Genomic DNA, 25,006 nt, shown 5'->3' on the forward strand with positions numbered 1-25,006 from the left:
ATGTGTAGAGTCTGAGATTTTATCCTGCTTACAGCCTAATAAGCTAACTTGTTACTATTTCCTGCATGCTGGTAGAAGACAGGAGATTCCTGGGTCAGAGACAAAGGGTGTTATTACTCAGGACAATAGCATTAGACAGTTTTGTGTCAGTTTTCATGGAGAGCTTACACCTCAAGTCTCACAGGGATGATACCAAGAGCCCACTGTGGGTGCCTATACACACAGTGGGTTGTGTTATGGGGGAATTCTGTGCTTGGGGGATTCGCTACTTTTATAGGAAGCTGGAGTAAGACGACTCTTTGTCTGGGGGAAACGTTACCTCATCTCTCAAGCTTGCTCCTTGAAAACATAGCCATGAGAAATGATCCAGAGTGTTCAGAGCCTTGCCTTTGGGGCAGAGCCAGCACGAACATGTAGCGATATAACTGCTCCCAACAAAATATACCAAGTATCTACTTAGCAATTACACAGTGAGTGGTAGTTATCACTCTGTGTCTCACAAAACCCAATCATGATGGAATATTTGTTCCAGACTATAGTTGAGGAACTTCCCTGGTGGCTCAGACAGTAAAGCGTCTGTCATGCACTCAGAGTTGCCTGGCCAAACATGAAAATGACCTCCTACCAGCTCATGAAACACAGTGCAAAAGTTAGAATAGCCTGGCATGACTCCCTGAGACACTATGTGATGAATTAGCTGATGTTCATTTATTCACTATTTCATGTAAGTATTTAATGAGGGTTTATTATAAATATACCAGGCTTCCCTTGTGGCTCAGCTGGTAAAGAATCCTCCTGGAATGCAGGAGACCTGGGTTCAATCCCTGGGTTGGGAAGATCCCCTGGAGAAGGAAATGGCAATCCACTCCAGTATTATTGCCTGGAAAATCCCATGGACAGAGGAGCCTGGTAGGCTACAGTCCATGGGGTCGCAGAGTCGGGCACGACTGAGCGACTTCACTTTCACTTTCATAGTTGAGGAAAATGGCTCAGAGACATAAAATAACTTGCTCAATGATAATACCCTTTGGGGAAGTGGTGGTTATGGGTCCAAAAATCATAATCAAGATGCCCCAAATCCCACGTCCAGTCCTCACCAGCACAAAGCCTATTGGTAAAGACAGGTGGCACATACATTCAGCCCAGGACTGGCTACAGTTTCTGTGGGGCTCAGAGCCCATATTTCTAGAATTATTGAACTTTATAAGCAGAGGGGCTCGAAATACAAGCTAGTCTTGTGGGTCCCCAGCTGTGTTTACCAGAGACCTAGGGCCCACTGAGCTTTCTCAGAGGATATCAAGAGTGGAGGTGGGAGGCATGAAAGGAAAGTTGGAGAAGCCTCTATCCAAGCAGCTCCACTTTTACTAGGGTGATGATAAGATTGCTTGTGACTTTTTTTTTAAGGAGAGGTACACTCTGAGAAAATCTCAGATTTAACTCAACTAAAATTTTATTTAAAAACAGAAAAACTAAGGCCCATAAAGGCCAAGTGATTTGGGCAAAATCTGCCTCCAGTGTAGGAGACCCGGGTTCAGTCCCTGGGTCCAGAAGATCCCCTGGATCCACTACCAAGAAGTCATGGACTCTGAGTTGCCTGGCCAAACATGAAAATGACCTCCTACCAGCTCATGGAACACAGCACAAAAGTTAGAATAGCCTGGCATGACTCCCTGAGACACTGTGTGATGAATTAGCTGGTGCTCATTTATTCACTATTTCATGTAAGTATTTAATGAGGGTTTATTATATACCAGGCTTCCCTTGTGGCTTAGCTGGTAAAGAATCCTCCTGGAATGTGGGAGACCTGGGTTCAATCCCTGGGTTAGGAAGATCCCCCGGAGAAGGGAAAGGCTACCCACTCCAGTATTCTGGGCTAGGGAATTCCACGGACAAAGAGTCAGGCACGATTGAATAACTTTCACTTATTATATACCAGGGATTGTGTTAACTGCCAAGAATACAACTGTGAAAAAAATAAATTTTGATTAGGTTACCAGTTCTTCTTCATTCATTCAAATATATGTAACTGTGAGTTAACTGCTGTGCAAAGGCACCGCCCTCAATGGGTTCCAGGCTAGTGGAAAGAGGTAAATAAGAATTTCTAATACAAGAATGATAAGTATCTAAAAGAGGTACACTGGTGAGTACACAGGTTCACCTCATCTGGCTTTGAGGGCCCAGAAAAAGGTCCTGGAATCACTCCAGATGAAGCTGAGATCTGAAGGAGAGGGAGTGAGAGAAACCCAGTTAGCCTCACCTGAAAAATGAAACAATAATAATATCCTCGCCTCAGAGATCCTGTAAAGGTTCTCTGAGATATTGAACCTGAGAAGGTTCAAAGAGATATTCATGTGAACAGTCCAGCCTGGCACACAGGGATGGCATGTTACTTCTGTCCCTATCTTCATATACACAGGAGCTGACCAGGAACTGATGTCTGTCTGTCTGCCTGTGGCTGAAGACCAAGGAAGTCAGCAGCCCACACAGGAAGAAATCTGTCTCCAGCTTCCTTAGCATCTGAGTCCAAACAAATAACCAGGCCCAGACACTGGCCTTGGACAGGAGCCTGCACGGCTGGCCACTTCATTTGGGAATTTCACCCTGTGGCAAAGACTGCACCAATACAGGTTTTCTCCTGAAGTGGTTTCCTCCCTCTCTGCACCCGATCCCCTCCCTACTCCCACCTCCTCCCCACCCCGCCCCCATCCCCTCCCCACTCCCACCCCCCGCACCGAGTGATTTATGTCCCACTGAGGGCCTTTTCCCCTTCAGAGCCCATCTGGCCTTCCTGCCTCAGCCTGCAGCGAGGGTGTAATCCTGTGTTTGCAGCTTTACCGACGGTTTCTATGGAAATTATGACAATATTACAGCTATTGTGGAGCCACATCACTGCCGATTGAATGAGGAGACGGGGCTTGAAAGGGAAATCTGGAAATAAATATCAACAACCTAAGTCCTTAGCGACAATGGCTTGTTTTTCGCAATGTGGTTCCTACCCACAGTAAGAAACAATAACAAACTAGTATTGTTCTCATACTAATAATGTGAAGAAGGGTTATTTCTCAAATCCCTGGTGGAGATGACACAGAGAAGATAAAAATCAGGCCCCAAGCCAGTGCTCACTGGCAACAACCAGAAATGAGAGTCTCACTTATATGCGGACTCAAAAAAAACCCCAAACAAACAAAAACAAAAAACCTCATAGATACATGTGGCTCTTGCCACAGGCAGGGGAGGGCAAACGGGGTGAAGGGGGTCAAAAGGTACAAACTTCTAGTTATAAAATAAGTAAGTCATGAGATGTAATATATAGCATGGTAACTACAGCTAATAATGCTATATTGTATGCTTGAAAATTACTAAGACAGTAGATCTTCAAAGTTTTCATCATTAAGAAAAAGTTCTGAAAAAAAAAAAAAGAGCAAGGTAAAATTTTAGATAGGTTAGAGAGCTGAAACATGTAACTTAAGTAACTGAATATGTCCAATTTCTGCCAGGCTACAACTGCATCTGATTTGGTGTGGTTTGTTAACTACTCTCTCAAATCATCAGAAGAGCTTTGCAAGGGAACTGGGAAATAAAAATGCTTATTTAAGGAAAAGGAGTGGTCAGCACCCATTAATAGTTCCCAAATGTTGAGACGATAAAGCAACCCTAAAATCTGACCCCACGGAGGGTTTCTTGCCAGCACTGTTCCTTACTTTCCTTGTGGCCCATATTTTCCTCCATGAGAAGTTTAATCTTTTTTTTCAACTACGTTTTGAAGTTCATTTAAGCAGGATTCTTTTCTTTGTAAGAGAAAATGCAATGCTTTTACTCAATTTCAAAAGCAATGCAAGTTCACTGTGAAAAGAAAAAAAAAGTGAAAAATGTTCTTGGGACTTTTCTGGCTGTCTAGTGGTTAAGACTGTGTTTCTACCACAGGGAGCATGGGCTTGATCCTTGGTTAGGGAGCTGAGATCCATGTGGTGTAGCCAAAAGATAAAAAAAAAATGTGAAAAATGTTCTGAAGAAATAGAAGAAAACACAAGTTATCTCACTGCTAAGATTTTGTTAAATTTCTGTTTTTTTATTGTGGCTGACAGTGTGGGTTTGGGGATTCAGACAGAATTCTGGCTTTGCAAGCTGTCTTCACTCATGCAGATTATTGAAACTGTAAACGTATTCTCCGGAGAAGGCAATGGCACCCCACTCCAGCACTCTTGCCTGGAAAATCTCATGGACAGAGGAGCCTGGAAGGCCGCAGTCCATGGGGTCGCTGAGGGTCGGACTTGACTGAGCAACTTCACTTTCACTTTTCACACACTGGAGAAGGAAATGGCAACCCACTCCAGTGTTCTTGCCTGGAGAATCCCAGGGACGGGGGAGCCTGGTGGGCTGCCATCTATGGAGTCGCACAGAGTTGGACCCGACTGAGGTGACTTAGCAGCAGCAGCAGCAGCAAACGAGTTTTCCTACTTGAGCTGTTGTTGATGGTGGCTTCCTTTAGAGGGCGGTGGGCCTAACTAGCCCAGGAACACCTTCTCACCCACTGTGTTTCCATAGCATTGTTCTTAATGGCTCCATAGTATTCTGTCCCATGAATAGGTCATAAATAATTTACAGTATCCTGCTATTGAATCAGATGTTCTATACATTTAATGTTAAAATAAAAAGTAACTTCCTATAAATAATCTCTAGTCATTCCTTTGTTGTTGTTGTTTAGTTGCTAAGTTGTATCTGACTCTTTTGTGACCCCATGGGCTGTAGCCCACCAGGCTTCTCAGTCCATGGGAATCTTCTGACAAGAATACTGCAGTGGGAAAAACAAAAAAGAATACTGGAGTGGGTTGCCGTTCCCTCCTCCAGGAGACACCGCCAACCCAGGGATTGAACTTGCATCTGTTGCACTGGCAGGCAGATTCTTTACCACTGAACCACCAGGGAAGCCCCATCTCTTCCTTTGCTTCCTATATGTTACTCATTAGAGAGGTTCAGTTCACCTGGTTTACAGCAAATACACTGAGCACATGTGACTGTGGAGGAATTAAGGAAAAGCAGTTAGGAGCAAGTGGCAGGTCATGCCCTCTTAGAGCTGAGCTAGTGGGCAGAGTGGAAAGAGCACTACCTAGGGAAAAAGGACATTTGGGTTTTGGCTCCACCCTATCAACCCCCTTCTTCTAAGTGTGTGACTTGAAAATGTGATGTAATCTCTCTTTTCTCATTTTTAAAATCTGTGTAATACTCTCCAGGGTTTTTTGTGAACAGAATTAAGAAATGTAAAATGCTTTTAAAAGTGCCTGGCACAGCACCATTCACAACAGCCAAAAAAGAAGTAACATTCCAAATGTTCATCAACAGGTAGATGGAAAAAAACACATGATAAATGGATTTGACAATGAAGGTCCGTCTAATCAAAGCTATGATTTTTCCAGTAGTCATGTATGGATGTGAGAGTTGGACTATAAAGAAAGCTGAGTGCCAAAGAATTGATGCTTTTGAACTGTGGTGTTGGAGAAGACTCTTGAGAGTCCCTTGGACAGCAAGGAGAGCCAACCAGCCCATCCTAAACAAAATCAGTCCTGAATATTCATTTGAAGGACTGATGCTGAAGCTGAAACTCCAATACTTTGGCCACCTGATGCAAAGAACTGACTCATTTGAAAAGACCCTGATGCTGGGAAAGATTGAAGGTGGGAGGAGAAGGGGACGGCACAGGATGAGATGGTTGGATAGCATCACTGACTCAATGGACATGAGTCTGAGTAAACTCCAGGAGCTGGTTTTGGACAGGGAGGCCTGGCGTGCTGTAGTCCATGGGGTCACAAAGAGTCGAACACAACTGAGAGACTGAGCTGAACTGACAATGGAACGTTATCCTGCCACAGAAAGGAATAAGGTGGGGTGGTTCGTTTGTAAAGTTCACACATTGAGTGTTACTCTTAAAAATATGCAGCTACTAGATTTTTAAGTATTACAGAGTAAAGGCAAGAGGGAGAAGGTAGAAAAAGGCCATTCTGGACATCAGAGTTAGAAAAAGGTAAAATAAGAAAGGTATGAAGTACTGATGGGTGCTATAACATGGATGAACCCTGAAAATATTATGCTATGTGCGAGAAGCCAGGCACAAAAGGGCCTCATACTGTACGATTCCATTTACATGAAATGTCCATTACAGATACATCTACAGAGACAGAAAGCCGATTAGTGGTTGCCAAGGGCTGGAGGGAGGGGCGAATGGGGAGTGACTAATGGGTGGAGAGTTTCCTTTTGGGGTGATGGAAAAGTTCTGGAACTAGAGAGTGGCAATAACTGTACAACCTCGTAAATGTACTTACTATGACTGAAATTTACTGAAAATGTTTTAAAATGATACATTTTATGTCATATTTTACCACTGTTTTAAAAAATGGTGCCTGGCATATAATAAGCACTGAATAAATTTTATTTTTCATCCTTATTCCCCTCTCAAGGTCTCAATTTTTCTGTTTCTAAAGTGAGAGAGACAAAATGATCTTTGAAACTGCTTCTAGCTCTGAGATTCCACAGTCTAGTTGGATGAATTTGTCTAGTGATGGAAGACTCTTTTCGCTAATATCCATTTCCTGTCCTCCCCTCCTCTGACCTGCTCCCTGCTTCAGAACACTCACTTTTGAAGTTGCCAGCGCCTCTTCCACACAGTCCCTTCAAGTACCTGACAGACCCCTGACGGCTAGTGATCCGGAAGAGGCTCATGGTGGACTCTCAGTAAATATCTGTTGGACGCACGGAGGGATGAGAGAGTCAACAAAGGAAGGAGGGAGTGGAAAACCACTGACTCTGCCAGCAGGCCTCCTGCGTAATCGGCTGCAGCTGACCCCAAAGTCAGGTTTCCTGAACGGTGAGCACACATCTTCAAAGAGGTAATAAACACTCACCCAAGGACACTTTCCCTGAAAATTCCTAAAGACACTATTGGCTGAGCCACTATGTCCACTCCCAAAGTGCCTTATTTTCAATCTGTTGACATGTCTTAAGAGTAGGAGGCTGGTTCTTTTTAAACTGGTTCAAGTAGGCAGAAGAAAATTTTTAAAAAAGAGTGAGTGAGTCTAGCCTCCTCCCTGTTCACTTAGTACTGCTGAGTCCTGTTCACAATTGGCAAGAGGTCTTTTCCACCAGCCCCGTTCCGCTCTGCAGCTCCAAGCTGTTTGCTGCCTCGCACCTCTCCTATTTCGAGCACCCCAGCAAAGTTTGACCTCCTCCTCCTTCTAATCGCTCAGACTTCCTTTCTTTCTTCGTCATTGTCATTTCCAGGTCATCCTCTTTACCCCTCTTTTTCTTGTCTGTTTTTTACAAAGCCTCGCCTCCACTTCATATTTCATTCTCTAACCTAGCTTGCATTGGGACTTCCCTGGTGGTCCAGCGGTTAAGAATCTGCCTGCCAATGCAGGTTCAATCCCTGACCCAGGAACTAAGACCACACATGCCATGGGGCAGCTAAGCCCACACACTACAGCTGCTAAAGCCAGCATGGCTACAGTCTGTGCTCTACAACAAGAAAAACCGCCACAAAGAGAAGCTGGCGCACCACAACTAGAGAAAGTCTGCAGACAGCAATGAAGACCCAGGGCAGCCAAAAATAGATAGATAAGTAGATAAAATATTTTTCAAAATAGCTTGCACTGTTTTCCTCTTTATGGTCAGATACACATTTATTTTTAACAGTCTCCCTCAATCTTGGACATTCTGAAAGGTGGACGGGTGTTTTTGAGCCTTTTAGATCATCGTGTATAGTTCCTATACTTCTTTCAAATTTCTAAATCTTTTCATATTGACAAATTGCCATGACTCATTCTGCCATTCCAACATACACACACACACACACACACACACACACATACACACACACACACACCCCTATGTCGCTTTTATTGTACTCAAGATCAGGGATTGACAAACTATTGCTCTTGGGTCTAATCCAGCGTACCACCTGATTTTGCAACTAAGGATTTATTGGTACACAGCCACATCCATTCATTTACACACTGTCTATGGATGGCTTTGCTGTATACAGTTTAGTAGCTAGGACAGATAACTTATAGTCTGAAAGGCCTAAAATATTTGCTATTAATACCTGGACCTTTACAGATAAAGTTTACAAACTCTTATTACAGACAATTCAGTGACACCTCATCCTTTTATTTTCAGACACTTAGCTGAAAACAAGAATTGCCAGATATTGTCTTCATTTCAAATCACTTCCACCTATTTCCCCCTCCCTGCTCCCCACTTGTACTCTCACTGGCTTCCTGACTCTCCCTTGCTGGTATATAGGAGAAAACTACATCTCTGGAGAGGTTTTCCCTGCCTACCAATTGTGTGAGATACCACCATTCATCAACAGTATTTTTTTCGTTCTCAGTATCCATTTATCACACAACTTTCCACCTCACTGACTTTATTTATTTCTATCTAAGTGACAGGATATAGTCAGAGGAACACAGCTCCTCCATCGCCCGCTTCCAATTCCATGTAAGGACTGCAGCTTTTCTGGGTGGATATAGTCCAGCTTCTTAGAAATAAACCAAGTGATTCTGCTCTCAAAAGAGACGGTCATTAATAGTGGTGCATGGGCTCTGGAGTCTGCAGACCTGGATCTGAGCTCCATCTCTGCCACTATCCTTTAAATACTATCTGCCTTTAGCAAGCAACTTTAAACCAGGTCAAGCAACCAGCAAGCCACAGCACCCAATGAATATAATTATAAGACAAAAGCAAAAGTAAACAAATGTGACCAATTCAAACTTATTCAAACTTATAAGCTTCTATACAGCAAGGAAATAATAAACAAAATGAAAAGACAACTTATGGACTGGGAGAAAATATGTGCAAAAGATGCGACTGACAAGAGCTTAATTTCCAAAATATACAACCCACTCACACAACTCAACCAAAAAACCCAGACAATCCAATAAAAAAATGGGCATTATACCTAAATGGACATATCTCCAGATTCTCAACAGACACATGAAAAGATGCTCAACATTGTTAATTATCAGAGAAATGCAAATCAAAACTACAATGAGGTACCATCTCACACCAGTCAGAATGGCCATCATTAAAATGTCTATAAATAACAAATGCTGGAGAAGGTATGGAGAAAAAGGAACCCTCCTACATTTTTGATAGGAATGTAAATTGGTGCAGCCACTGTGGAAAACAGTATAGAGGTTCTTCAAAACACAAAAAAATAATGTTGCCGTATGACCCAATACTCTTGAGTCCTGGATGTATACCCAGACAAAAATGTATTTCAAAAAGATGCATGCACTCTTATGTTCAGAGCAGCACTGTTCACAACAGCCAAGACATGGAAACAACTCAAAACGTCCATCAACAGATGAAAGGATAAAGAAAATGTGGTACATATATACAATGAAATACCACTCACTATTGCCAGTATATGCCATCTAAAAGAGTGACATAATGCCATTTGCAGCAACGTGGATGGACTTAAGAGATTTTCGTACTAAGTGAACTAAGTCAGAAAGACAAATACCATATGATATCACTTACAGTGGAATCTAAAATACGACACAAATGAACTTACCTAGGAAACAGAAGCAGACACATGGACATAAAGAGCAGACTGTGGTTGCCAAGGGGGAGATGGGTGGGGGAGGCATGGATTGGGAGTTTGGGATTTGCAAATGCAGACTACAATATTACATATAAAATGGATAAACAACAAGGTCCTATTATATAGCTCAGGGAACTGCATTAAATATCCTGTGATAAACTATAATGGAAAATAATATTTAAAAGAGTATATATGTATTGGAGGAGGAAATGGCAACCCACTCCAGTATTCTTGCATGGAAAATTCCATGGACAGAGGAGCCTGGTAGGCTACAGTCCATGGGGTCACAAAGAGTCAGACACGACTGAGCAACTTCACTTCACTTCATGTATATGTATAACTGAATCATTTTGCTATACAGCAGAAGTTAGTGGAAATTATAAATAAACTATACTTCAATAAAATAAAATTTAAAAAATAACTATTAGGCATTTGTAGCATTTCATGATAACTATCTGAGTCCCTGTTTGCTCATTCCTTCCCTGGCTCTATCTCCTGGTCTCTTTCTAGGGCCACCTCACTTCCAATATTTTCAGCCTTAGCCACTGAGTTCACCTTTTGGACTCTACCAAACTCTTTTGATTCTAGGAGTACAGTCCTCTTACTCTCCCACAGGTCTCACCAATAGACAGTCTATTTTGGATAATCCTCTTAACCAAACCAGTTCTAGGTGCTGGGCCCTATTTAGTACTAACTCTTAACTGCCAACATATATTAAGGGAACAGCAAAGTGGTGTATAAAAAGCAATTGGATCACCTAAGAGCTTAAATTCTACCTTGTTCATTTCTAGTTTTGTTTGACTACAGGAAGTCAAATCATCTCTCTGAGATTCAGTTTATCTTCCAGACTATGGAGTTGTTAGTATCTATTTTGTAGAGTTATTGTGAGGATTAGAAACAGCAGCATCTTGCATCAGTTAGTATTCCATAAATGATCTTTTCATTAGAATATACCTTGAAGCACATATTTGTACTCTAAATTCAAGGAAAAGTAAAATTACTATAGATTAGGGTAGGAACTACTTTGGTAGAGAAAAGTTCTCTACCAAGGAGAATTTTGGTAGATCGCCCTTTACAAATTTCTTTCTTCACTGGTTTTTATCTCCAGCTAAGACTTAAAATCTTCTTCTCATGTCTTTTACTTTGTCTGCATTTACTTGGCTTTGTGTTCCCTTAATCTCATCTGCTATTGAGCAGTTTGGCCTAGACTGCATCTATCTTTCTTACAGAATTTACACAAAACACTTTCCAGGCTTTATACACTGTAGAATCTTGCCCATGAAGTTCCACATTGGAAGCAACCACCCCATGCTCAGTAATTCTGCAGCATGAAAATGACCATACCACAAGTGTCCATTTATAGGAAATTCCCACAGACAAATGGTAATGAAATGGATATACAAAAAGATTTAGCTAGAAGGAGGTCTACCACTTCCTTATTTACAACAGCAAAAAAGGGGAAAGTAAAAATGAAGTCAAAATTGAAAGCAAAACATAAATTTAAATGGTCCAATTAGAAGGAATAAGTGATTAAATACATGATGTCTCACAGCAGAGTACTATATTGCTACTGTAAGTTATATTTTGGAAAAATCTTTGATGCTCTGTAAAGGTACCATAATAACTTAGATTTAAAAAGATATATAGTTTAGGATTTCAGATCCAGCATGTAAGGAGCTAAGAAGTTGCCACTTCATCCTAACAAGTAAAAAGCTGAAAAAATGTACCAGTTCTTAGATCCAACAGAAAGGAGAGGACACAGAGAAAACCACTGCCTCCCAGACTGGAGAAAATAGAGGGGTGAGTGCAGAATCACCCGGAGCAGAAAGTCAGGAGTGAACACTCCCAGAGGAAACACTGCTGAGGCAAGAAAAGCTGACCTGGGATTGATGGATTGCCGAAGGCACAGCTTGGCCAACTCGGAGAGTTAAAAATGCCAGGGGACCCAGTTATCCAGTCATCAGAGAACCCTAAACGTTCTCTGACTGCTGCCTCCATCTCGTCCTCAGAGTGAATATTAGAAAAAAAGCCCTGTGGCTTCTTGCTGGGAGAGGAATATTTTTATTTATACCAGAGCATTCTGTAGGACTTCCCTGGTGGCTCAGACGGTAAAGCATCTGTCTACAATGTGGGAGACCTGGGTTCGATCCCTGGGTCGGGAAGCTCCCTGGAGAAGGAAATGGCAATCTACTCCAGTACTCTTGCCTAGAAAATCCCATGGATGGAGGAGCCTGGTGTCCATGGGGTCGCAAAGAGTTGGACATGAATGAGCGACTTGACTTCACTTCAGAAGAAACTACTTCACCAGAGCCTAACTTGCTGTGTTTGATCAGAGCCTAATCTACCTGATGGGGGGGAGTGGGGGGAATATCCAGTACTAACAACCTCTAGCCTTCCATGTGGGAGAAGGAAAGTACACAACTCCAGTCCCCTCCAGCCATCGTGTCCCACCTAATGGGTGACAGGGAAGGATTGTGAAGTTGCTAACGTTCAGATTTCAGAAGTACAGGCTCATCAAAAGACTGAGACCTAATCATAGCACTGCAGAATGCTTCCCCTCCACTCACATCTTACCACCACATTAGTGAAGGTCTATTTACTGGAGTTTCTTTTACCTAGTACATTGTGTCTAGTTTTCAACAAAAAATAACAAACCATACTAAAAGCAAAAAAACCAAACACACTGCACAGTTTGAAGAGATTGAATGAACATCAGAAACAGAGTCATCAGGTATAAAGAAGGGTATTATTTAATGATAAAGGGATTAATTCTCCAGGAAGGTATAACAATTCTAAATGTATATGTACTTAAAAACAGAGCATTAAAGTATGTCAGGCAAAATCTGATGAAACTTCAAAAAGAAAAAGATAAATCCACTATTAACTTAGAGATTTTAATACCCCCCTATTGAAAATGGACAAATCAAGTGGGCAGAAAAGCAATAAAGACATAGTTGAATGCAACAGAACTATCAATTAACTAGATATAACTGATATCTACAGACTATTTCATCCAACTACAGCAGGCTTTACATTCTCCTCAAGCTCACACAAAACATTCACCAAGATCTACCACATTCTGGGCTATAAAACATACTTTAACTAAATTTAAGAGAATAGAAATCACATAATATTTATTCTCAGATCATAGTAGAATTAAACTACAAATCAATAAGAGAAAGATAGCCAGAATATTCCCCAAATACTTGGAGATTAAATAGCACCCTTCTAAGTAACACACAGGGCAAAGAAGAAATCTCAAAAGAAATTTTAAAATATTTTGAGAAAATAAAAGTGAAACCACAACATACCAAACTCCATGGAATGAAATTAAAGCAGTGCTTAGAGGAAAATGTATAACATGGAATGCATATATTAAAAAGGCAGAAAGATCTAAAATCAAGTCTAAGTTTTCATCTTGGGAAACTAGAAAAGAAAGACAAATTAGATCCAAATTAAGCAGAAGAAAATAAAATTAAAAAAACAGAACAAATCCATTCAATTGAAAAAAAAAAACAGAAAATTAAAAGCAAAAACTTGATTTTTCAAAAAAAATCAATAAAATTGATAAGTATCTAGGCAGGATAGTTAAAGAAAAAGAGAAGACATAAATTATATGTATAAATTACATATATCTGAAAAAAAGAGGAGGATATCATCATATACATTAAAAGGATAATAAAGGAGTATTATGAAAAACTCTATGCCCATAAACTTGATAACCCAGATGAAATGGACTCATTCCTTGAAAGACACAATCCACTAAAACTCACACAAGAAGAAATGGACAATCTGAATATTTGATGATAAGAAACTAAGGAACCAATATTATTCAACTTCTATACTTACTATAAAGCTACAGTAATCAAGACAGTGTGATATTGCCAAGAAATAGATCCATATAAATACAGTCAACTGATCTTGGAAGGAAAGTTATGACCAACCTAGATAGTATATTGAAAAGCAGAGACATTACTTTGTCAACAAAGGTCCCTCTAGTCAAGGCTATAGTTCTTCCAGTGGCCATGTATCGATGTGAAAGTTGGACTGTGAAGAAAGGTGAGCACCGAAGAATTGATGCTTTTGAACTGTGGTGTTGGAGAAGACTCTTGAGAGTCCCTTGGACTGCAAGGAGATCCAACCTGTCCATCCTAAAGGAGATCAGTCCTGGGGGTTCATTGGAAGGACTGATGCTGAAGCTGAAACTCCAATACTTTGGCTACCTCATGCGAAGAGCTGACTCATTGGAAAAGACTCTGATGCTGGGAGGGATTGGGGGCAGGAGGAGAAGGGGATGACAGAGCATGAGATGGCTGGATGGCATCACAGACTCAATGGACATGAGTTTGTGTGAAGTCCGGGAGTTGGTGATGGACAGGGAGGCCTGGTGTGCTGCGGTTCTTGGGGTCGCAATGAGTCAGACACGACTGAGCGACTGAACTGAACAGAACTGATCTTGGGCAAAGGAGTGAAGAGAATACAGTGGAACAAAGACAGTCTTTCTACAAATGGTACTGGAACAACTGGACATCCACAAGAGGAAAATGAATCTAGACACAGATCTTACACCCTTTACAAAATTTAGTTCAAAATGGATCACAAACCTAAACGTAAGTACAAAACTCTAAATCCCTAGAAGATAAGATAGAAGAAAATCTTAATGACTTTGGGTATGGCAATGACTTTTTAGATACAACAGAGGTACAATTCACAAAAGAAATAACGAATAAGGTGAACTTGATTAAAATTTTAAAACTTCTGCTCCATACAACAAAATGACAAGAGAATCAGAAGACACGCCACAGACTGGGAGAAAATACTTGCAAGATACACAAACAATAAAGGATCCTTGTACAAAATATAGAAGAATGCTTAAAACAATAATAAAATGAACAACCCAATTTAAAAATGAGTGAAAGACCTGAACAGACAACCTCACAAGAAGAAAATAATACAAGATGACAAGTAAGCATATACAAACATGTTCAGCATGTTATGTCATTAGGGAGCTGCAACATAGTTGCAACTAAGGCAACAATGAGATACTACTACATGCCATTTCCTTCTCCAGGGGATCTTCCCAACCCAGGGATCGAACCCAGGTCTCCTACATTGCAGGCAGATGCTTTACTGTCTGAGCTACTAGGAAAGCCCCGCATACATACCTATTAGAATGGCTAAAATCCAAAATAGTGATAATACCAAATGCTGACAACAGTGTGGGGCACCAGGAATTCTCATTCATTGCTGGTGGGAATACAAAACTTTATGAGACAATTTAGAGATTTTCTTTTAACAAAACAGAACATATTCTTATCATACAATCCAACAATCACACTCAATTTACTCAAGCAAATTAAAAATTTATGTCCACACAAAAAGCTTCAAATAAAAGTTTATAACAGCTTTAATCCTAACTGCCAAAACTTGGACACAACCAAGATGTCCTTCAGTAAGTGAATGGATAAGTACACTGTAGTAAATCTAGACAATGGAATATTCAGTGCTAAACTGAAAAGACGTGGAGGAAATTTAAATCCATATTACTGATAAAATAAAACAACCTGAAAAGGTTGGATATTATATGATTCCAACTGTATGACATTCTGGAAAAGGCAAAACTATAGAAACAGTTTTTTAAGAACGTAGTTGCCAGGGGTTAGAGGAAAGAGAGGGATGAATATACACAGCACGAAGGATTTTTAGGGCAGCGAAAATACTCTGCATGATACAATAATGATGGATACATGTCGTTATACATTTGTCAAAATCCAGAGGATGCGCAACACCAAGAGTGAACCCTAATGTAAGCCATGGACTTCAAAGTGATGAGCATGTGTCAATAGGTTCTCGATTGCAACAAACTCTGATGCTGGTAATGGAGGTGGTTATGCAAGAATGGAGGAGGTTATGCATGAAAAATATGGGAAATCTCTGTACTTTCCACCCAATTATGCTATGAACCTAAACTTACTCTCAGAAATAAAGTTTAATAAATGCTTCAAAAAGTGGTTTAAAAAATTGCTTAAAAACAGATAATGCTGCATGTTCCCACTTGTATTTTGAAATGGAGAAAGTAGACTCCTGTTAACGGCAGTTTTTTTCTGGGAGACTATGATGAAAGGCACTTTATGTTTACCTGTTTCATTCATCTTTGTTCCTCCAATACTAGTTTTTGATTGTGCACCTACATAACTAGTGCTTAGTAAATGGTTTTGAATCAATGAGAAAACAAAAAATTAATGCATAAAGGGAGACCTGGGAACTTTTCATTATATTTATGGTGACCCTTGTTATCCATATCCCACTGGCCCAACCCCACACATACATTTATAAAGTACACTGAGCACTAACCAGCACCTGGCCTGCAGCCTCATCACAAACCTTCAAGGGCTGTGAACTTTTCTCTAGTTGTTAGTCCATAAAAGAGGATATGTCCCTGAAGAACTCAGGCTGACAATGAATTCACTAATGACTATAACATTAGAACCACTGACTGCTACAGCATTGTTCCAAAGACCACAGACTTACAGGTACTCACCCAACTGGGTGGGCAAGACAAGCCACCAGAGTACAAGAAAAAAATATCAGGACATACTTGTATCTCTGACAATATCTCTTTTTTAGTTTGTACTTTTTCTTTGTATTTAATAATGTCATAAGATATTAATACATTATTTGTATATGTAACTTACATATATGCATGGCCTGCCAAGCAGGAGATACCAGTTCAGCCCCTGGGTTGGGAAGATCCCCTCAAGAAGGGAATGGCAACCCACTCCAGTATTCTTGCCTGGGAAATCCCATGGACAGAGAAGCCTGGTGGGCTACAATCCATGGAGTCACAAAAGAGTTGAACATGACTTAGTGACTAAACAACAACATCTATATGTAGTTTTAAATTTAACAATGCCATAAGATATTAATATATTTATATATAAATATATATATGCACATCTGTGTACACATATATGTGTATGTGTGTGTATATATATATATATATATATATATATACAGAAAGAGAGCATGCTCTAAAATTTTCTGCATAAAGGTACACAATCAGAAAAGGTTATAGACCATCTGGTCCAGCCCCTTTATTTTAGAAAAGATGAAACTAAAACTCAGAAAAGTGAGGTAACTTGCCTAACTATTAGTCAGTGGTGTCCGACTCTGTGATCCCACGGACTGTAGCCCACCAGACTCCTCTGTCCATGGGATTCTCCAGGCAAGAATACTGGAGTGGGTTACCATGCCCTTCTCCAGGGGATCTTCCTGACCTAGGACTCAAACCTAGGTCTCCTGCATTGCAAGCAGATACTTTACCGTTTGAGCCACCTGGGAAGCAAGTTTAACAACCTACCTAAACTGTATAGCTGAAGAAAACTAATGGTTAAAGGAAGGTAATGCTTTACCCAGTTGTCTTTTTATTTCTGCCTCATTTCACTGATTTTGACGGAGTTGAACTGTTTTTTAAATATCACGTGAGATAAATTTTAGCATTTTCCTAAAAGTTTAATTTTTAAAATGTGCTTACACACCCAAATGGACCTTCTCCCTTGTCCTGCAAAAGGAGGGCTGAACTTGCACTCAAGGATGGCACTCTTCTCAGCCAGATTTCCTCTTCCTAGGGAGCTTTACCTGCTGTCTCACAGGAACAGTATTTGCAGGGATAATGCTCAGTGGAAACTAATCAGAGAGAGAATCAGCTATAGAAATCACTAACAGAAAAGCATCACAGACAGTCCTCTGGTCTTCTAAAACATTACTAACAAGCATCGTCAGCAAAACCCTGTCTTCAGGGACCATTACTTTGAGGGAACTTTGCCAATCGTAGCATTACTTAGGAGGCACAGTTTTTATGTTCCTGAAATGCCTACTGTCAAACTAAACTAAAGTTTTGAATGGTTTCAAACACTTCCAGGTTTAGCGAAGTAAATATACTCCTCAATTCAAGTGTGGCCTGAGGGCCAGGAAGAGCTTTTCCCCCAGCCTGAGTGTATACTTTAGTTTGTCAGAGCAGCAAATGCCTTTGCATTACAGAGTGTGGACGGGATGACCAGAGAAACCTAGAATTCTATTGCCAGCTGCCTTCCTTTGTGGAGGGTAAGGACAAAGACTTCATTTCTCTGAATCATTTTGAAAACCATCACCCAGGATTGAAAAAAAACAAAACAAAACAAAAAACGGTAAAAGGTAAAAGGCACATCTCATTTGTTTCAAAATTCTCTCCTCCTAGAACCAAAAGCCCTGCTGAATTCATAAGGAAACATTTTGCACAAAAGTGGCCCATGTGAGAAGCTGGGAACTAGAAAGGACCCCCAGTTCCCATAAGGGAGTTATCAATAGACCTATGTAATCATAATGTCATTGCTTTGTTTTTACGGATGACAGTCTTTGCAGAATCATTTGCTCCTGGCAGACCATATATGATAATTCTCCTCCCTTTAGTAAATTCTTCACTGCTAGAGAAAATTCTGCATATGTGGAAACCATCTTGACAAATGGTGAAAAATATTTTCTTTTCACTTAGAATTGCCTTTTTTATACTGTCAGAAATTATAAACAAAATGTTGTGTGGAGAATTTTGGCAATATGAATGCCTAGCATGAGAAAAATGTAAATATACAATTTAACAAAATGTTTACAAATAGGTCCAGAACCACAAGAGAAACACCCAGAGATATCTCAAACCTGGAACTTGGCATTTGGAGGATAATTCAGTGACATTTTTTATGTTTTTATTCCAAAAAAACACTTTTGTTATTTAATCCTTTCATAAGGTATTCACTTATTAACCAAACTGATTTCCTTCAGGTGGGAATTAATAACTACATATGCTAGAAATAAAGCATATTTTAATTTTATCATGGTATTTTTTAAAAAACTCTTTTGATAGCTGCAGAATTAACTTGCAAGAATAAGGATTTTGCAGCAAAGACTGTTCTCAAAGATTGAGCAACTGAGCTCCAAGCATACTGAATAATGGGCTGGCAGGGAGATGTAGATGGTTTTTAAGGTGCATGTAGTGGGAAGATCTGTGTGTGTGGGGGGTGTGTGTGTGTGTGTGTGTGTGTGTGTGTGTATCTGTTCTTGACATGTAACCAAAATGTAGGGCAAGGGCAGATCTTCCCACTATCTATGTCAGGCACTTAGAAAATGTTCAAAAAGAGATATTATCAAATCTATAGACAGTTCAAATCTGGAATAAGGGATATTTTATTATAGAATTAAGCTTCAAAATTATCCTGATAGTAGAAAAATAAGCTAAAGTGGTGATGAATATTATAGAGGGGGAAAAAGTTAAAATCCTACAGTTAAAGGGTTTTTCTTTTCTTTTGGTTTTAAGTTCAACTGTAGCAACATAGTATGCAGATATCCTGGCTTTAAGAAGCAACAGTTGGAACTGTACATAGAACAATGGACTGATTCAAAATTGGGAAAATAGTACAACAAGGCTGTACATTGACATTCTGCTTACTTAACTTCTATGCAGAGTTCATCACGACAAATGCCTGGCTGGATGAATCACAAGCTGGAATCAAGATTGTGGGGAGAAATATCAACAACTTCAGATACGCAGATAATACTACTCTAATGGCAGAAAGTAAAGAGGATCTAAATAGCCTCTTGATGAGGGTGAAAGAGGACAGTGAAAAAATTAGCTTGAAACTCAACATTCAAAAAACTAAGATCATGGCATCCAGTGCCATCACTTCATGGCAAATAGAAGGGGTAAAAGTGGAAGCAATGACAAATTTTCTTTTCTTGGGCTCCAAAATCACTGTGAACAGTGACTGCAGCCATGAAATTAAAGGACGCTTACTCCTTGGAAGGAAAGCTATGACAAACCTAGACTGCATTGTTCAAAAGAAGAGATATTACTTTGCTGACAAAGGTTCATATAGTCAAAGCTATGGTTTTTCCAGTAATCATGTACGGATATGAGAGTTGGACCATAAAGAAGGCTGAGCTCCAAAGAGATGATGCTTTCGAATTGTGGGCTGGAGAAGACTCTTGAGAGTACCCTGGACTTCAAGGAGATCAAACCAATCAATCCTACAGGAAATGAACCCTGAATATTCATCAGAAGGACTGATGCTGAAGCTGAAGCTCCAATAGTTTGGTCACCTAATGCAAAGAGTTGACTCACTGGAAAAAACCCTCATGGTAGGAAAGATTGAAGGCAAAACAAGCAGGGACGACAGAGGATGAGATGGATAGACAGAATCACTGACTCAATGACAGGCATCTGAGCAAAATCCAGGAGATAGTAGGACTGGGGAGCCTGGAATGCTGTAGTCCATGGGGTCACAAAGAATTGAATATGACTTAGCAACTGAAAAACAACATCCTGGCTTATGTGGAAAAGTTTCTGAAGGCTTGAATGACATAGAGTTTACTATGGAGACAACAGCAGGACGTGGATTACTGAATTATCATGTGTAATCTTTACTATAGAATCATAAGTTGTATATAAATCAGGGAAAGTAACTAGCCTAATGCACTTGGGCATGGCCATATCCCATGTAGAACACTGTGTTCAGTTCTGGGCACTATATTTTTGAAAGAATATGTATAAAGTATCTGGAAAGGAAATCCAAGTGGTGAAAGGCTCATAGAAGGGAGAGCTGAAGAAACTAGGAATAATAAGGCTAAAAATGAGAATTTTAGGGAGAATATGCTAATTGCCCTAAAACGTATAAAAGGCAGTAAAAGCAAAGGATAATAATAATTAACATGTATTGAGTACCATATGCAAAGTAGTCACTGTTATCTGCATTTTGCAAAAGAGGAAAACTGAAGCCCGGAGAATACGTTACACATCTATGGCCACATAATTTATAATGGTTGAGCCAGTTTTCATCCCACTTATCCACCCCCAGATCTGGGAGAGAGATTAAAGCTATTTCCCAAATATTTCTAATCTCCATTTTACAGAATCCTAGTAAGACTGTTAACTTTCTCAATTTCTTTGAAGGTGAACATGAACTGATGATTTGCTCTGGTCCAGCAAATACGGCCATAAGTCATATACATGACTTAAGTGTGGGAATTTAAGAGTCTATGAGCAATTTACCACATGCTTTTCCTACCTTGGATGTGAGGACATGGAACCTCCATCAGTCTAGGTCTCTGAAGGGCAATGATTAACAGCTGTCCTGAAGATCCATGATAGACAAGCAGCAGGAGCAAAAACCAAACCATTATTGTTCGATTAAGCCACTGGGATTCGAGGACTGTTTGTTACTGTGACATTACCTCAGCTTTTCTGACAGATACACAAGCCTACATGCTTAAACTCATTAAAATATCTTGCCATAAGGAAACATTGTTATTTGTATATTCCCAGAGCCAAGAATAGTTTGTAGAAACTAAGGTAGGTAGACTTGGACTTTTTTTTTTTTAATGTAAAATCCTCCAAAATTGCTTCATGTGAAGAAGTGAGCTCCCTGAAAATGGTAGTATTTAAACAGAGACCAGATGATGATTTTGTACCTACATAGCGAAAAAGATGGCTTCATTATGGGGGTTTTATCAAACTTTTATCCAGCACCTCCAATGTACCAGGCATTTCAGCCACAAAGATAAATCAAACACCCTATCTTCATCCTGGAGGAAATAAGTTCAGAAGTAGATAACCTCTGATGTCTCTTCGATCAGTGTGATTCAACTAAATTAGAGATAATAATATGGTCTGGATAAAGCTGACAGCAAGCCTGAACTTAGAAATAAGCATATAGCACTACAAATCCTGGTTGTATTATTATTTTTCAATTAAGAGCCTAAAGTACAGGGTTTGCAAAAAGAAAGAAAAAGAAAGACATGTTGGGTTTAAAAGAGGAACATTTTCCCTTTCTCTAGTTACCATTCTTAAATCCTGCAAACCAGGCACATTATCTGGCTTACATCAGGGGTGTTCCAGCAAAGGGAATAGCTCTGACTCATAGCAATTGTTACCGACCTTTTCCATCACCTCTCCCATCCCTTCGAATCAGGAAGGGGACATTTCAATACTTATCAAAGTCAGACCTGAAAAGAGGCAATAATCTTTCCCTAGGGCTATTCTTCAGTTTCAAAATCAGCCAAACCCTTCTCAAAAGATCAGCTTTTCCTAAAAGGGTATTTAAGTGGGACCTAGAGGAATCCCACATTCTAAGAATGATGTGAAAAATCACAAACTAAATGAGTGATTCCAAGACACAGTGACGTTCCCCAAAGGCGCCTTAAAACCATACTCATTTTGGTCCTTTCTTTCCTGTTATCAATTCTTAAAACTTAGTTTATTTTTTTTAAACTTCCAAAAATTAAGCAGCAGAGAGAAGTTCTCTCCTTTCACTGGCTCGCTGCATTTTAATGGAAAAACATCTAAAACTTGGGTTAGCATTAACTTTAATTGCTCTGAGGCAAACATTTCCATTTCAGGTTATGATTCATAACTGTGTTAGTCCAATACAATATATGCAGGCTGGATTTTGCAGCCATTATCTAGACAAGGGTGAGGTATCTGATTACTATTGTTCCCCAACTCAAAAGGGTCAGTTTGAACTCCTGAATACTCCAATCCCTCCCGCCCAGGCCCTGAGTTTTCTGAACTATAGTGCTGCTTTTTTATGAAATAAATGAGGGCAAGCCGAGTTTCAGTGCCACATCTTAAGTGCCATATCTTAAGCTCAGTGTGACATGAGTTTCTGAAAAATACGCACAGAAAAAACTGGCTTTGGCACATGGAAGAGCAGTGGGGAACTTGCAGCTGTACTAGTTTAATATGCGCCCTTAATACTCTTGCCTATTTTCTAAAATACAATACCACTCTTCCCCAGACAGCTGGCTCCCCAGCCTCCTGGCTCCCCAGCCTCGCGCCAAGCGACGTACACAAATATACACTTAACAAACACAGATGTGAAATGTCGACCCAGGGCAGAAGAGAAGCAAGGGGTTTCGGGTGTTTAGTCTGGTGGCTCCACACTGAAAAGTTTCAGGAGCAGAGCTGATGTTGGAAGAGTGAGAGGGGAAACCGCCCAGCCTGTACTTTCATCCGGGTACTATGGAGATGACCCCGCTTTCCCGGGACCAGTCTGCCCTCTGCCCTGGTGACCTGGGTTGAGATTTAATCTAGAGTCCGAAGGGAGATCAAGAAGACAATTGTGCCTAATGGGTACTCAGACCGAGAGAAGGGCTAGAAGTCACTCAGCCTTCCTGCACTGGCCGGGCTGACACACCCACTCAGAACCGATGGCCCGGGGATGCGGCAGGGAGGGGAGGGGATCCACGCACCCCGAGTCCCGCGCGCACAAAGATGCTACAGTGGGGACACGCGTGAATAATCCAGATTCCGGCTGGAAGGTCTCGATGCACTCGGCATCCTCCCCCTAGTCCTCCATCCCCCCCCACCCCCCACAACAAAGTGAACGAGAGAAAGTTGTGCCAGGGCCAAGGCGCCCCGGGGCTGGAAAGGGAGCGAGGACAGGCGGAGAGGAAACCCGGGCCCCCTTACCTTGTCCTTGGGGCCGAGGTTTTGCAAAACCTCCTTGCCGGTGGCGCTCCGGATCTCCACCCCAGCGGGCGCGGGCGACGCGGGCGCGGGCTCCCGGCTCTCCTCCCGGCCTTGGCCCCGGTGCGGGGTATCCCCCTCGGCGCCAGGTCGGCTCCCCGAGCTTCGGACGCTGCCCTGGCTGCTCCGGGGAGTCTTCGCGCCACGCTGCCCCACGCTCAGGGCATCGAAATCCAGCGTCTTGCTCTCGAAGGCGCCCTCCACGTTGCAGAACATGCCGCCGTACTTCTGCCGCGGGACCTGGTCGGTGGTGCCCGGCCTGGCCAGGTACACGGGCAGATCGTCTTCATGGGAGCTGTCCCAGCCTCTGCGGCCCGAGGCCATGGTTGGATCGCGACAGCGGCCCGTGGGTTCTCTTCCCCAAAGGCGGAAAGGGCAGCAGCCGGCAGCGTGCGCCGAGCCACAGTGACTGGGGCGGGAGGAGGCGCCTGAGCCTTCGCGCCAGAGGCGGCAGTGCTGCTCCGGTTCCTGCCAGTCCCCTGCGAGCCCCGAGCCAGCGAGCGCAGCGCTTGGGCCGGAGCGGCGGCGTGTTCCGCTCGCCCGCCTCGCCCGCCCAGCCGGCCGCACCTCCTGCGCGCCGGGACCCTAACGTGGCCTCGCGATCACGCGTCCCCGCCGCCCATCCAAAGGAGAAATCCAACTTGGCGCGCGCGCACACACACAGGCACGGTTCCAGTTCGCCCAACAACCCCCAGGTTGACACTCAAGAGCTCGCCTCACTCACATGTGAGCACAAACTCCGTTTTACCCACACTCATTCCCAATTTGGCCTCCCAAACACAAGTCTCTGCCCCACTCAGGTGAGGAAACTTTGTTGGCTCAGGTGGGTTGACATAAACTCTAAATTCCTCCTGATTTACAGCAACACACACACACACACACACAAACTCAGATTTACCAGACTCACAATCTCAGACTTCGTTTACCCATAATCCCAGACTCTGTCTCATCCTAATCTTAGAATTGTCTCACAATTGCTCCCTGTTCTAGACTCTGCCTCACAAACCTGCACCCTCACATAATGAACTCCTGAATTATTGGCTTACAGAGCCCTACAGACACATCATCGTATTGACAATCACAAGAAACCTGTAACAGACTCACACACTTCAACTTATTCTTTTAATTTTTCTTTGATGTGGACTACTCCCCAACCAGGGATCCAACCTCACCTCCTGCATTGGAAGGGGAAGCCTAACCACTGGACCACCAGGGAATTCCCATTTCAACCTAGTCTTACTTCATATATTTCGCCCCGGATTTTGCTTTTTATCCACCCTTAATTTGTTTATTTACTTTTGGCCACGACTTGCTGGCATGTGGGATCTTAGTTCCCAGACCACAGATCAAACCTGCAGCCACTGCATTGGAAGGTGGAGGCTCAATCCCTGGACCACCAAGGAAGTCACTTAAAAGATTTTTTTGGTTTTTGAATTGTCTGGTTTTCTACTATGTGCTTACCTAAATAGGTAAAAGATGAAAACCACATCTTTTTTTTTTTTTCTTAAGGTGTCAGGCTTTTTTGTTTGTTTGTTTGTTTTTGTCGAACCTCCAGCCACGAGGGATCTTAGTTCCCCTGATTAGGGATGCAGCCCATGCCCCCTGCAGTGGAAGCCCAGAGTCTTAACCACTGGCCCACCAGGGAAGTCCCTATCCACCCTTGATTTGCATCACACACAATTACTACTGATCAGACAAGCCTTGCAAAGTAGTCTTAATACTTCGTCCTCATCGGACAACTTCCTGGCTGATACCTCACTTACTGAGGCCAGAACCCTACACTTGGCCCCACACACAAGACCAGATATACCTCAAAATTGAGAACCAAAGACTTTGCCATTCCTATTAGCGGACAC

The 25,006-nt window shown here is 41.7% G+C and overlaps 1 protein-coding gene across 1 annotated transcript in view; it reads right to left on the reverse strand.

Annotated features, from left to right (window-relative positions):
* The window catches only part of DPYSL3 (dihydropyrimidinase like 3), a 114,851-nt gene extending 91,076 nt beyond the window's left edge, over positions 1-23,775 (reverse strand). Inside the window, exon 1 of the mRNA XM_069592352.1 lies at positions 23,094-23,775. Coding sequence (XP_069448453.1) covers positions 23,094-23,474 — 381 coding nt within the window. The 5' untranslated portion in view covers positions 23,475-23,775. The remainder of the gene's footprint in view (positions 1-23,093) is intronic.
* Between the last annotated feature and the right edge of the window lie 1,231 nt (positions 23,776-25,006).

This window comes from Ovis canadensis, chromosome 5 (assembly GCF_042477335.2).
Source record: "Ovis canadensis isolate MfBH-ARS-UI-01 breed Bighorn chromosome 5, ARS-UI_OviCan_v2, whole genome shotgun sequence".
Lineage (NCBI taxonomy): Eukaryota > Metazoa > Chordata > Mammalia > Artiodactyla > Bovidae > Ovis > Ovis canadensis.